The 14,604-nt window shown below is 33.4% G+C and overlaps 1 protein-coding gene across 5 annotated transcripts; it reads left to right on the forward strand.

The window, feature by feature from the left end:
* The first annotated feature begins 5,674 nt into the window (after positions 1-5,674).
* Positions 5,675-13,688, forward strand: LOC130825135 (uncharacterized). Of its 5 annotated transcripts, none has more exons than XM_057690189.1 (7): positions 5,675-5,814; positions 6,988-7,162; positions 7,453-7,714; positions 8,046-8,402; positions 8,562-8,888; positions 11,769-12,267; positions 13,013-13,686. In XM_057690189.1, exons 2-7 carry the CDS (start codon positions 7,064-7,066, stop codon positions 13,176-13,178), a joined length of 1,710 nt encoding a protein of 569 aa, XP_057546172.1. In that variant the 5' UTR covers positions 5,675-5,814; positions 6,988-7,063; the 3' UTR covers positions 13,179-13,686. The 5 variants fall into 5 exon arrangements, with proteins under 5 accessions (XP_057546172.1, XP_057546170.1, XP_057546171.1 ...); XM_057690187.1 differs by having other exon boundaries at positions 7,397-7,714; positions 13,013-13,685; XM_057690188.1 differs by lacking the exon at positions 5,675-5,814 and having other exon boundaries at positions 5,850-7,162.
* The last annotated feature ends 916 nt before the right edge of the window (positions 13,689-14,604 follow it).

Genomic DNA, 14,604 nt, shown 5'->3' on the forward strand with positions numbered 1-14,604 from the left:
CAATACCTGAGAAATAGCTTTTCTAAACAAGGAAGTGCACCCGTTTCAATCACCCATGTTTTAAGCTTATACATGCCTTCAACTACAAGCTCAACTAAGGATTGAAAAGTACCAGCAAAAAATCTCATCTCAGTCCCTTTATAAGCATCATTTTTCAATTTGAGAACTTTCAACTTTGGACAACAACTTCCGATTATTGGTACTGGATCATGCGCTGCCATATCACTGTTTTCTAACTCCAACTCTATAAGAGTAGGCGGGAAACGAAGAGAAACCTTCTCTTCTATTGGACCGGCCAATATTAGCACACTTAACTGGTAAAAATCTTGGCTGAGTTGATCAAGGTATTCAAGCTTATTTGATTTGGAATAATAGGTTTCCCTCTCCAGCTTTAACTTTTTAAATTTGGGGACTTCTTCAAACATTCGAATATCATGTCTAATTGATGCCTCCAATATATGTTGTATACATACAACTTATGAAGATTAGGGAAGTTCCCCAGTTGTATGTCGTCTTCAAACCATTTATTAACCCTTACTCCCCATAAAGTATGCAAGTTATTTAAAGTGTGCAATTTGATTTTTTTCCCTAGAGACCTACATTTTGGAATATAAAGATGTCTAAGTTGCTCCATCTTCCATATCACATTTGGCATTGTTGTTAGGGCTCCAAAAAACCGGCCAGAATGTACTCCTCTCCAGTCTAATGTCAATAACTTTTCCAAGTTTTCGACAGATTGGGGAAGTGTATCAATGTTGGTATTCCTTATTCCAAGATAGCTTAAGACTTAAGACACCCCAAAGACTTAAGACTCTTAGTAATTTTAAATCCTTGTAAATAGTTCCGAACCTAAATTTATTATCTTCTGTTCCTTGGTAGTGAAAAAGTGAAAGTGATCTAAAATATGATACTCGGCTTTTCTTGCACAACCTACAATACAATCAGATTTCAAATAATTAGTAAATGAGTTATCTACTAACAAAAAGACAAAATGGATGTCATAAATTGTAGTAGGGATAACAAATTATGTTATTGTCATGACCTTTTTGGTGTGCGATGGAATAAGAATAGTTTCTGTTACTTTGTTAGCTATTAAGACTTATAGGTATCCTGTTGGAAATATAAACCACATGTGATTTTACATTGAAGTGTGTGTACCTCGTATTACCCCGATTATATAGCTCAATTTAATATGGTATCAGATCCGAAGGTTCGATTAAAAAATGAATAGTAGGCCTGAAAAGGACGGCGTTCCTGTCCTAATTGATTATTCCCAAATGTGAACTTGATAGGGGTTTGCATGTAAGAGAGGGTGTTGGGATGGTGTGTCCTACATCGATGAATTAGTATGCACACTTTATAAATTATTGGAGCCTTTCTAACAAGCTTATATGTTAGTCAACATTTTTCTAATTCTTTGTTGTGATCGCATTTAAGTTATTTTTCCAATATATCTTTAGTTGATAAGAATTTTAGTATTATCATTAGTAAATTCTATTATTTAGTCTAAATTCATGTGAGAACATGATATAAATATAGTTACAAAGCGTGAAATGCTAAAGGTAATGTTAGTGTGCGAGACATGAGGAAAGATATTTGGAGAGTGTCTCTGGTGCAAAATGCTAATGCCTTTGCCCAAGATGTGTCTCTAGATTATCCAAGAATGTATTGAAACTTACACCACTTTAGCCAAGTTGAGCAGAAGAGGAAAGAATCCGTAAGAAAGATAATCATAAAATTATGCATGGGCAAATGATGATCAATGTATATGCTTAATATATAGAAAAGATCAATATAACTTTTGAAACACTAAATCATTGAGATTAATTTCATAAAAATGAAAAACTCAATAATGAAAATTAAATATGAAATTAAACATCAAATTAATCACCAAGAATAATAACAAATATGTTATGGTAATCAAGACTCAAATAGTTGTTGGAAAATGTTGAAGATCAAAAACAAGTATAAATAAACAATAAAAGCAAACGTCTAGAAAACCAAAGAGTTTGTTCTAGCTACTAAGAGTGAGCACTCCAAGAAAAGGGAGTGAATGCTCCTCTTCTAAAGTTCCTAAACAAACTTAAAATCCAACATCAATGATTATAATTATTAGCAAGATTTTCCATCCTCTATATAAAGAGATCCTGTACTCATTGTTTCATCCAATACAACAAATATTAATTCTTACTTGATTTTCTACTCTTACAAACCCTTTCTAGTGTCATAACTTTTGCCAACAATTGGTATCTAAAGCCATTAGTTCACAATCATAGTTTTCGCATATATCTATAAAATATCTCAAACATGTGGCATCTTCGTCTTCTACATCTCAAATCTTCGATCTAAAATATAGATATGTCCATTTTTTATGGAGATAATTATAATTTGTGGAGTTTCAAGATGAAGACTAGTGTATGAACTAGAGATTTATGTGAAGTAGTGAAAAGTAGTCATAAATTAAAACCACATATTCTCATATATCTAATGTCACACCACCAAAGCAAACCCCTTCATCCCAAGAGGAGATTATTAAAGATAATATTGTTTCAAGAGTGCTTTAAAGATAAGTGTGCTTTACAAATCCTTCAAAATGTCATGATTGGTACCATACTTTCAAGCATAGTTACCTGGAACACAATGCGGTTCAAGACATGGTACGAGAATGGGAACGCGGGACGTCACCTAAAGTGACTTCGGAACGATGAGAACATTTTTAATAATTTATTATTAATTATGAGAGATAGAAAAATAATGAGTAATTAAAAATATAAGATGATCAAATAAAATAAAGGATAGGGAAGAAGAAAAGGATAAGAGAAAAAAGCTAATGTACCAAATGTGACATGACTACCAAGTGCCAACTGACGAAATAAAAAGAAGAGTATGAGTAATATTCTATAGTAAAGCTGAAAAGATATGGGACAATCCATGACTTTTGACCTACCCATATTAAAACCTAAATATTTACGTCTTTTAAACTAGAGAACGGAAAAAGCACAGAAGAAAAAACAATAATGGGGCGGCGCTCAAATTGGGTGTAAAAGCTAAGATTTCTACATTTTTACTCTTTTCTTCTGACCATGTACTTCTAATGTTCTCCATATCTTTGCTTCCCTCTAAATTTCTCTTCTTTCGTAAGTTTTCTTCTCTTTTTTGCGGGGTCAAATATCACAATTTCTAGGATTTGGACTTTTTTGGGTCAAAGTAGTTGACGATTAGGTATCCGACCCATGGGGACTCGGTACGTTAGCGTTCCGCATTTTGGGTTGATCGTCTCCAATCGGAAAACGGTCCACCGTCCCACGATCCAAGTAACTCTGCTTTCAAGAGTAGGTACTAGGTATTGCAAATTCATCTAAAGAGATGCATGAAATACTTACAAAAAAAGATTACTAAAGGTATGTTTGAATGGAAGAAAATGGAGGGAAAAGGAGAGGGAATTGAAGGGATGAGCAATTCCGTGTTTGGATAACAAAATGGGATAGAAGAGATTTGAAGGAGAGGGATTGAATGAATGATTTTTGTTCAGGTATGAGTCTTTCTAAAATTGGACATATTTGAAGGAAAACTCTCATATCTCTTTCTTTCCTTAGCCTTCCCTCCTAAACAAACAAGAGTTACTTCCTTGCATTTTTCTTTCCTTCCCTTCCTTACTCTTCCCTTCCTTCCTCTTCATTCCCTTTCCTTTCTTTTCTCTCCAAAGTTGTTATCTAAACATAGTGTAAAGAAAGTAGGAAGATAAAAACGATTAGACATCAAAATTTTAGAAGAGATTCAATATTTACATAAGTAGTAAATCAAATAAAAATATATGGAGATGAGATTAAGAAAAAATTTAACATGATAAAATATAAATATCATACCTGGAACGAACGATAATTTTTCGAGAGTTGATGGATGACTTAAGAAATTGACGAGACTCAGTATGAAGAAAGTTCTCCTCCCGTGCTTTTGTAAGACAAAATTCATAAACCAGATTCGATACCTGAAAAATATTAATTCTATCTTCGTGGTTTCTCTTGGTAACTTGGAACAAGTGTCGACGACTCAACTCTTCTAGGTACTGCATCACTTCATTTTCAGAAGAATTATTATCAAATCCTTCTGCAGTCCACGTTCTTTGATAAATGCCCGCAAAAATTTCGTGTTTTGGTGGGAAAACTCCCAAATACAGAAAGCAAGCTTTTAAAAGATAATGCAAATCCTCAAAACATAACTCTTACACATCTTTGAATTTGATCTGGTTATCTAAGATGAATTCCATCCCCTTGGGCTTGGTGCTTAATACACCACTCAAAAGCTTAATACTTATGGGCTTCCCTTCACATATGCGCAACATATTCTTTGCTAAGTTCTCTGGTATTTTTATATTTTGTTTGCGGGAAGCTGCTAAATGGCATAACAGATCCCACCCTTGTTCATCGTTGAGTTTGCCCTTAACTTGATGGAAATAACAACGCAAATCATTCTTAAATATGTCGTACTCTTCATTGCTGCCCGTGATAATGATCTTCGTGCCATTCAGTCTTGTTCGGAAGGTTCGCAACAAATCTTCAAGAGTTTCTCTCATACTGCATGGGATTTCATCCAGAATTATCAAACACTTGCCAATGACGTTAATCCAAGTTTCTTCCTTCTTAGTATAAGATCTTCCCATTATCTCGAATAGGACGTGGCGTTGAAAATAATTAAGTGTATGCAGGTTTACTTTAGACTGGCCAAACCAGATAAAATTGTGGAAATGCTGCTTTACTAAAGTGTTGTTATAAAGTTGCCTTGCCAAAGTAGTTTTGCCTGAACTTGGGCCTCCAACTATAAAGAATAAGTAGGGTGGATCTTCAACTTCATTTTCTCCGCTGGTCAAGTGATGAACCATTTCCTCTATATCTCCTTGTAATCCGACTATGTATTCATTATCTCCATACATTGATTTTCCTTCATGAGCATGGCCACCTGAAAGTTAAGAGGTAAACAATCGAAATATTGTGAATCTGCAGCTGGTTGATTGAAATGAAGTATGACTTGATCCGATTTAAAGAAAATAATACGTATATAAAAAATAATTAATTAAGATTGTCAAGATCTACACATGTAATCAATAATCGAAATAAACTTCACTTGAAATTTTATTCCAAAGACCAGCCTGAACACCCGAATGGACATCTCTACTTGAAGTAGACATGTTAATTGTGCAGGTTACAAGTTGGATCGCTTTGGTTGGTACAATTTCGGGTCGGATCATATGTGGATTAGGTTGGATTTAGGTTGACCCAGCGAATGAAAGATTTTTTAAAGATTATCTTATCATTAATTTTATTTCCTAAATGAATATATAAAATAAATTTTTTTATTTTTAAAGAAAGCTATTTCTTTTTATACAACAAAGAGATATGAACTCAAAATGTAAAGATGACTTAAAAACGTAGTGAATTTCGACTAAAAATGTAACATAGAATTAAAAATATTAACAAAATAAAAAATCGAGTGAAAAAGGTCTGTTTATTATATGGACAAATTTGACCTAATTTTTTGAGTGTTTTCAGATCGGGTTGTTTTTTGGATTATGAGTCAGCTAATTTTTGGTGTGATTCCACGACTGATCAAATTTTGATAGTTGTACCTGAATGTATATGACGCAGATCAACTCCTTTCACTTTCCCATCGAGCTTGACCACTGCTTCTTCGAGGCGCTGTTGAATTGATTGTATCTTGAAGCTGAAAATGTCTGGACAAAACAGAATATTGAACATGGAGGCAGCAATCTTTGCTATCCCGAAAGAGTTGTGGACGGATCTCGCGTTATAAACAAAGGTATCAAACACATCTTCAACATCGTTAGCTGCCTCTTTAATTTGAGCAGATTCATCTGTATTCCTACAAACTTCATTATCTCCTAGCAAGTATTGAATCTTTAGCAGCACATTTTGAAGATCTGATATTTGTTCCTTTGATACCTTTGAAAAAGGTTCAGGATCAATATTAAGCCAATATTCAATTCTTTGAGCAGCTGAACATACAGCTAACTTATCCATCACTGATCCTGTAGAAAATGAGACACAAAAGTATGTACATGAGAAGTGCAAAATTGAGGAAACAGAAGTAATTATTGCTAGCTGAAAGTTACCTGAAATAGTTAGTTACTAGCTAACTCATGCATTTTCCTATGAAGTGAATTTTAAGCTTGTGCTGATTTAGCTCGATGAATGGAGAGACGGCAGTAAGGGATGTCAATGGGTCAGACTCGGATCGTAGTATACATACTCCGACTTTGCTCCGGATAATAGTCGGACTTTTTTTTTTCAGTCCACCTCGAATCGGAGTCTGATTATGGATACAAAAAATTTTCTCGCATTTTGATTTGACGTATTTTATTTCTCTTGATCTGATTTGTCGTATTTTGATTGATTAATCTAAATAAAAATACCAAGTAGTTTTTCAAAATCGAAAATTACAATTAGTAGTAGAGAGAGTTTGAATTAGTCACGTCTAGAGTTTTAAGATAAAAAATATTAGGGTAAAAGTCAAATTCAAAGTTGGATTTTCCTTCAGGGTCGGAGTCGGGTCGGAGTGTCGGATTTGTAATAAGGTCCAACTTCGATCCGTCTCTAACTCAGACTCGGATCGTAAAGTCGGAGTCGGATAACTTTTCCTCGAACTCGAATCGGATTATTTTCCTCGGATTGAGTTAGATTAGGGTCGGATTCTCTGTAAAATCAATTATAATATGTCATGATTAATATGACAATAATTAAAGGTCTCTTTGGATAACAATAAAATAATAAACCAAAGTGAATAAAAACTTGTTTATAGACGTTAACAGCTGGACTACATATGGTCTGCCCATAAACACAGCTCCTTGGCCTCCTCCAATTAGAGATATTTTCATACAAAAAGTTTTCTTTGGATCTTATGAAATGTCAATGACGAAATTGACCCAAAGATTTTATATTAAGTCAAATTAAGTACTTAGCCCTTGGAAAATAGTTGATTGTAGCAAAAAAAAGTAGAGTAATGGATTCTGAAGAGTTTGGAAATGCGTTGAAGGAGTTTATGAGTACTCATGAAACTGGTTGTCCATGGCTTCATCCATTTTTATCTCCTCCCACTGCTTCTTCTGTTGCCTTTGCTTGGCCTTCACCTCGCCTTCATCAGCCTCCAGGTAATTATTTACTTTCTTTCTTCAATTTTAAATTAAAGGTGCTCCTCGTTAGGACATAGGAGTTAGGCTGACCTGGTCTTATTGGATAACTAAGAAGCTCATCAAACATTCTACTTCAAAGGAAAACTTTTTTTTTTTTTTTTGATTTTTACTTAAAGGAAAACTTAAATGCTAATTGATTTCTAGATGCTTTAACTGCTTTCTTTATTTTAATGAATTACTCGCGTTCAACAGGAAAAGATGAAAACTTGGAAAATATTAATCATCTCTTCAATTTATTTGACATGAAGGGAGATGGTCTAATGAGCATCAACGACTTTAATGTATGTATGTTATTATGGGGAGTTCAGAATGCTGAATTCGAAACACATGGAAAGAAGGCACTTAATTTATCTGAATTCATCAATATATTAAGTTCGTTTTCATTCAAGGTTGGAGAGCCGTTGTTTGATATTGCTCTTTATCGGTTATTTAATCATCATCCTCGCAAAGAAGCTCTTCAGCAAGCTCACACACACAAGCTCCTTGCTGAATTTCGAAAAAATCATTGGGGTATCACTTTCTTTATCTTTAGTCTACATCATAAGTACTAATAAGGTCGACAGGTCGTGGACCTCTCAAAACTAAATCCAACTCGAAATTAACTCGAAACACGACAAAAAAATAGTGAGATATAATATGCGTATTTTAACTTGTAACAAATAGGGCGCACTAAACAGGAAAATCTGTTGATATTCATTTAATTCAAAACGCCATTTTATTATCACTTTTTTGTTATCAATTAATTCAAATGAGTTCAATTTATTTATCTTAAAACTTGTAAATTTTCAAATTTGTATTATTTTGGTCATTGTTTTTCATACCACCCATTTTATTTGAACAGGAAAAGTGAAGAAGTTAATCAATGAGAAGAAAATGAAGGATTACTGGATGGTCTTTAGCTTATTTGACATGAATGGTGATGGGCGTCTGACAACGTGTGATTTTGAAACGTTGATGCTTATTTGGGGATTGTCCAAAATTGATGCTGCTGACATGCTCAACAAGTTTGATGAATTAGAAAATGGAACGATTGATTTTTGGGGTTTTTTGACGTTGGTAGACTTGTTAGACATACAAATTGGGGAACCACTATACCATTTTGCCATTTTCACTTTGATCGACTATCATCTACAAGTTGCTTTTATGCCAGAGGCTGAACTATTAAACTTTTCGGCTATAATTCGTAGAAACTTTTGCGGTAAGTTTCATTTCTTTGTGTTTTTACCTTTGTATATTTAAAGTACGTACATTTATATTAAAATTTTTACATTATAAACAATAAAATTTGACCTAAAAGTGTGACTTAAATATAAGATAAGAAACATCATCAACTGAGATCTTATTTATTTTGTTACAGGAAGAGAAGAATGTTTGTTAATGGAGTACAATTTAAGAAGTAGCAAGTTTGTTTTCAGCTTGGTTGATATGGATTATGATGGAATTATCACAAAAACTGATTATTATTTGTTAAAGGAGATATGGGCGTTACAGCATTCCCCATTAGATTCTCAGGAGGAGTTCATTGATTTTGAGAGCTTTCTTCAGGTATTTCCTTCAATTAACATATATGCAGTGGATAGCCGCAAAGAACCATTGAATTTGCTTCGCTTTCATGCACGTAACAGATTACTACCTCCTAAAGCCATATCCCATGTTCGCGAGGTCCTTCAAGATAAACGTTCTAGTGAGTAAAAAAGTTTTTATTCACCCCTAAAAATTATTATAGTATATGAAAATCATGGGTAGATCTTGTGGTTGATGAAAATTATGCAAAATCTAAGAAAAATCTTTTTATAGGAAAAATATAATCTGCTTTGTATCATTTCTCATAGTCTTTACAAGTTACATGACCATCTATTTATATAACTTAGATTAGATTAGAATATTAAATCATACATATAAAGATCTTGATCCTTGATAATAGATTCTAACTTAACCAATAACCTTCTAATTTTTCTATTAATATTATGTTTTATGTTTTTATTTTCTAACATTCCCCTTAAAGTTGGGTTTTTGGGATTTTAAAACCCAACTTGCTTGAGGTTGCATTGAAGAATTTGACTCTCATAACTTTTGTGAGAATGTCAGCTAACTGTTCTTTTGATCGGACATATGGGAGAATTATAACTTCTGCTTCTAAGTTTTCCTTTATGAAATGTCGATCTACCCAATCTGCATCTGGATATGCTTAAAGTTGAAGATGATTATTTTCCCTAAACATGAAGAAAACATTTTTAACATTGAACTAATATAAAGATCAATCCTTTTATTAGCTGCTACAGATAATAGAACATTAGAACCCTAACAATATCAATTTTTGCAACGGGAGAGAATGTCTCAGAATTATGAATTTTGTATGCCCGAGTATATCCTTTTGCAAATAATCGTACTTTATACCTCTCAATTTTCCATCTACTTTACACTTAATTGTAAAAACTCATTTACATCCAACAACTTTCTTTCCTTGTGGTAGAATACATATTATCTAGGTTTTATTTTTTTAAGAGCGTTGATTTCATCTTCCATTGCCTTTCTCCATTTTTTATTTAAAAGAGCTTTTCCAACACTATTAGGATTTTTCCCTACTAAGTTGGATTCCATCGACCACATTTTAGGGACAACCATTGCCGTCTGGTCTTTGCAAGTTTCAATGGTCACCGACGCAATTTGAATTTCATTATTTTGAAAATGATTTAAACTTCTTATTGGCTTTTTACGGAAGGATTTATGCAGCTACGAAAGGGACATATTCCATTAATATCCTAGTACATCTCTTACTCCTTTAGCTAATCTTTTCACTGCTCTGAAAATAAATGTGTCTGTCAGGTTCGGTTCTTCTTAGTTAAGTTGGGCGGGTTCGACAAGAAATGCTATGCTTACACACAAGACTAACCACGCTCCCGCTTTCTTTCCTCTGCTCCATTGCTGAAACAAGGCCTCGCCCTTTAAATTTAAAGGGGCTTCTCTCGATTCTTAGGGTGGGTAAAGCTACTGAACTGTAGAAGCTGGACCGAAACCCTCATTTCTTAGGTGAACATGACCATGAAGATGGTTATATGTCCATTCGTTGGGTGATCCCTTACTCTCACGTTCGAGTCTTTGCTCGTCGTTTAGGCCGGTGATTGAGATTTCTGCTCATTGCTGTCACCTCCGGGGTTCTTCGCACCTGGATAGTTATCTGCCCACAGAAAAATTCTGTAGATAGTCGCTACCTATTTAAGAAGCTTCTTAAGGAGAAGAAAGAACTGAGCCCATAAACGAAGTATTCTCTCAATAAGACTCTGAAGTAACTGAAGTCTACCTGCGTATGAAAGACATCTAAGAGACCAATGGTGAACTCGTACTGTAATTTTCTCCACCAGAGGCCTATGCTGACTATAACTTAACTTCTTTGAAGAAAGTGGAACTCCGAGATATCTTAAAGGTAAATCCCCGTTAGTTATCTGAATAATCTGCAAAATTGCATCCTGAACTTCCATAAAGAACATTATATGTCATATCCCCTTGTCAGAGCTTTCCTTCAGTTGTTTTTTGTACTGGATATCTTGACTTTAGAGATTCAAACTCAGGGTCATACCTTTTTGGTGGAATATTCCTTGTACTTTTGGGTGGTGATTGGTAGTTAGTGTAAACGTTAATTTCATCTATACCTAGTGTCATGGATATGTTTTCATTTCCTTCATTTTCATTCTCCTGGAAATTGTTGTTAGATTGCTCAATAGTATTAATAGATGAACTTTTAGATTCATGAGCTTGCGGCTTTTCAGTAGTGTTAGCCTGTTAGGAGTATAAGATAGGAGTGGTAATAATTGAATTAAGACTGGTCGAATTTCTTGTTGAAAGGTAGTTTTGGTGACTTTGCATATTTGTGCTTTTGAGTCTTGGTCCAAAGACACTAGATTGACCAACCAAAATCGTTACTAATTTTCTCACCTTGACATCGGAGTTGGTTGTAGAAGTAGGTTGACTCGACAAAATCACAGTCCATAGTGGTGTATAGACGATTTGTGGTAGGGTCAAGTCATCTATATCCTCTTTTATCTACTTTGTATCCAACAAACTCAAATTTAACTATTTTAGGTTCAAGTTTGTTACGATGATTTTTGGGAAGATGTACATAGACTATACATCTAAAATCTCTTGGTGGAACAGAAGATACGTATACTCAGTGTATTCAGGGGTGTTTGATAGTTTAAAATTTTTGTGGGAAGGTTTTTTGTTAAATATTTTGTTGTGGTTATGGCCTCTTGCCAAAATTAGATGGAACATTAGACTTTAACATATAATAACTCTAGATATTTGTAGTAATATACAATTTTCCTTTCAACAATCTTATTTTGTTAAAAGATATTAGGACAAGTAGTTTGGTGTGTAACACCATTTTTGTAAAATAAAAGGTTTCATAACAAATTGTTTCAACTTAGTATTTTACCAAACACTAACATCAAGTCGTATGATCACTTAGCCATCTATTTGCATCATGATAAGCTAAAATTACCCGATAATACATTTTACCAAACACCCCAGATGTATCTACTAACATGATAGTTTTTGGTTTGCCCAGAAGAAGCTGAGGAGGAACGCCGTAAGCATCATATACGTTTAACTTTTGAGATGAACCGCCTATTTAGCTTACTAGATTATGACGAGAATGACCACCTTACTACTAAGGAAGTAGAATTACTTGTATGTGCTTGCAAGCTCCCTGAAGATGAAATAAAGGGTATTTTACATAAAGTTGATTTAACTTGGGGTGGGAGAATCAATTTTCAAGATCTACTTGTCTTGTTAAAGCCCTGTACCCTTAACCCATTTAAGATAATTGAGAGCCCATCTGAACTCTTTAAGTTTCTGGATAGAAACGAAGATGGTTTCTTATCTGCATCGGATTTTAAGAGGTTTGCTTTGATCACTGGACATCAAGTTTCAGACGCAGACATTCAAGGATTGATGCTTAAACTTGATATGGAGGGCAATGGAGAAGTTGGCAGAGATCGTTTTTGTGGCACCATGCATGAATATGATTTGATGCCCAACAACTTGGAGCTGGATATGAACAAAATGTGAGTGTCGTGTTGAAGTGTCCATTGTTGTCTAAAATGACAAATATTCGGGTCAAAAACAAATACTCCCTTCTATTTATTCTATGTGTCCCATTTTACTTTTTATCATTTTTTAGGTGGTCAAATGAGACTACATGTGACAGAAAAAAATATGATGTTTTTAAATTTTAATAGGAGCAAAGTGGGATTAGTATGTGTAAAGGTTTGGAAAGGTTAAATTTAGGTAGGGTAAATTGGTAAAATTAACATACCCAAAATAGAAATGAGACATTTAGAGTGACTTGACTAAATAAAAAATAGGAGGAGTACTTACATTTTGAACTTTTAACATTCGGTTAAAAATGATTTTATGATTAAATATTTTAACATTAAAATTAAATATTTTATGATTTTTGATGACATTATTATAAAAATTTGATTATATTTTGGGGAGAAAGTCATTAGTAAGTCATGCATATAGAAATTAAATTGTTTTGCATGGGATAAAAGAGAAGATAATATATATATTTATAAACTTGAAGAATAGCTCTTATTGCTTTCAATTAAATTTAAGTCATGAACTATTTTTGAGCTTGTAAGTAATTTATCCTCAGCTTTTCTTTATATTTTGGTTGTCTAGACCTATTTTTTAAATTCCAACATTTTAATGTGTCAAATCAAAGTTATTGGGTTGACTTTTTTGTTTTGATTTTTGTGAGTTTTTTTATGGATATGCTGATTTGATATCATATTTGTGTATTTCTAGGTCCATCTTAAACTATGATACTACAGAGGATGTTGCTAATTATCAGACAGAAGAAATTGAGTTTACAAGCTTTTGGGAATTGGATGCAAAGTCCTGGGATCGATTCTTGCTGCGCCTCCGACTTTCCACATCACTATGTACTAAAGTAAAAAACTGTAAAAACTGACGTACCTTTGGCTTATCAGTAATCTGAAATGTTAAGGAACCTTATGTTAGGAACATGTTGAATGGGGTAGAAATCCTCCCCTTTAATTTTACCAACAACGCTTGTTAAGTAGTCTTCTTCCACATGAACAAGTTTTTCACAGAAACTTCTTGGCATGTAATTCAATTCTAATTGTCGGAGAGTAGTATTCATACTTTGGTTGGTCAAACAAAAAAGCTAGCTTTTACGGTAAAAATAAAAAATTAATATGACTAGTGTTTGATTAGTTTTGACTTTTTGATTTTTTTTGACCCATTTTCTCAAGTAAATATCCATCAACCAGCAATGAATTTCACAAAGATCTCAATATTTGTCGACTTAAACAGTTTCATGTATGCAGGCACATAGCGAATCAAACCTTTCTTCAAAAACCAACCTACAAGCCTAAAAATTCAAAAGCCCCACCATCTTAGTAGACTCAATTCATTTGTCTTTTCTAGTTGGCAGGACCAGCAGGTAAACGAGCTTTTTTTATTCTACTAGTTTTTTGATAGATTATTAGAATACAACAACATACAATGAAAAGACTAACATTATTGATGTAGAATTGTAATTTGATCACTTATTTTCAATAAAAATAGTGATAGGAATATAAAAAAGCTTCAAATTGAACATCTTCGTATGCTTAAAAATTTTAACCATTCCAATTTTTGAGTTTGGGCATTTTTGAATTACGGGTCTAACTTTTCGAGTTATGACTCACTAATTTTCAATCGGGAAAAATTTTGTCAAACTCCTAAAGCTAGAATATAAACTTCTAGGAAAAAAATATATATATTTCTAAAGCTCCAACAAACAATCTACACGAGAAATATAAACAAAGGTGCAAAGTCATAGTCCAAAGAAAAAATTCAACAATAATTTCAAGTATCTCAAATAAAAAATAATCAACAACAATCTAAACCTTAATCTCTAATAATGTTTTCCAATGCCATCCATTTTCGAACCAAATAAGCTGCATTTGGTGGATAACCTACTCATGAACAATTCTAGCTTAAACAAATAACTTAGAACCAATTTCAACCAAAATTCATTCTCCATAGAGACCATTTATCATTTTTGATTTGGAGGAAAGGAGAACATCAAATTAGGATTGGAAATTGAGATAGAAACACTATAATATCCTTCATACTATTCCATAGATAAAATACAAACGAAGTTTTACATGTAGTTTTCTGGAAAAAAATATAAAAGTTTCAAAGATCTTGCAATTTTTTTTTCTAATACGGTGCCAAATTAATACTCACCTTATTTATGAAGAACTTGTAACCATCAAGTTTCATCAAGCCTCCCTTTAGTTATTCTTACTTGTTTAGAACCCCTGATATTTTTCTACAAATGTCAGTGTTTTGTAAGCACTTAGCACTAATGAGTATGCCACAAGATG

The sequence above is a fragment of the Amaranthus tricolor genome, chromosome 10, assembly GCF_026212465.1.
Source record: "Amaranthus tricolor cultivar Red isolate AtriRed21 chromosome 10, ASM2621246v1, whole genome shotgun sequence".
NCBI lineage: Eukaryota > Viridiplantae > Streptophyta > Magnoliopsida > Caryophyllales > Amaranthaceae > Amaranthus > Amaranthus tricolor.

Bases quoted from the DNA above. Each gene is read 5' to 3' on its own strand.
- LOC130825135 (XM_057690187.1), top strand. From the start codon at position 7,015: ATGGATTCTGAAGAGTTTGGAAATGCGTTGAAGGAGTTTATGAGTACT. The intron at 7,163-7,396 runs GTAATTATTTAC...CGCGTTCAACAG, and splicing joins TCGCCTTCATCAGCCTCCAG to GAAAAGATGAAAACTTGGAA. The intron at 7,715-8,045 runs GTATCACTTTCT...TTATTTGAACAG, and splicing joins ATTTCGAAAAAATCATTGGG to GAAAAGTGAAGAAGTTAATC.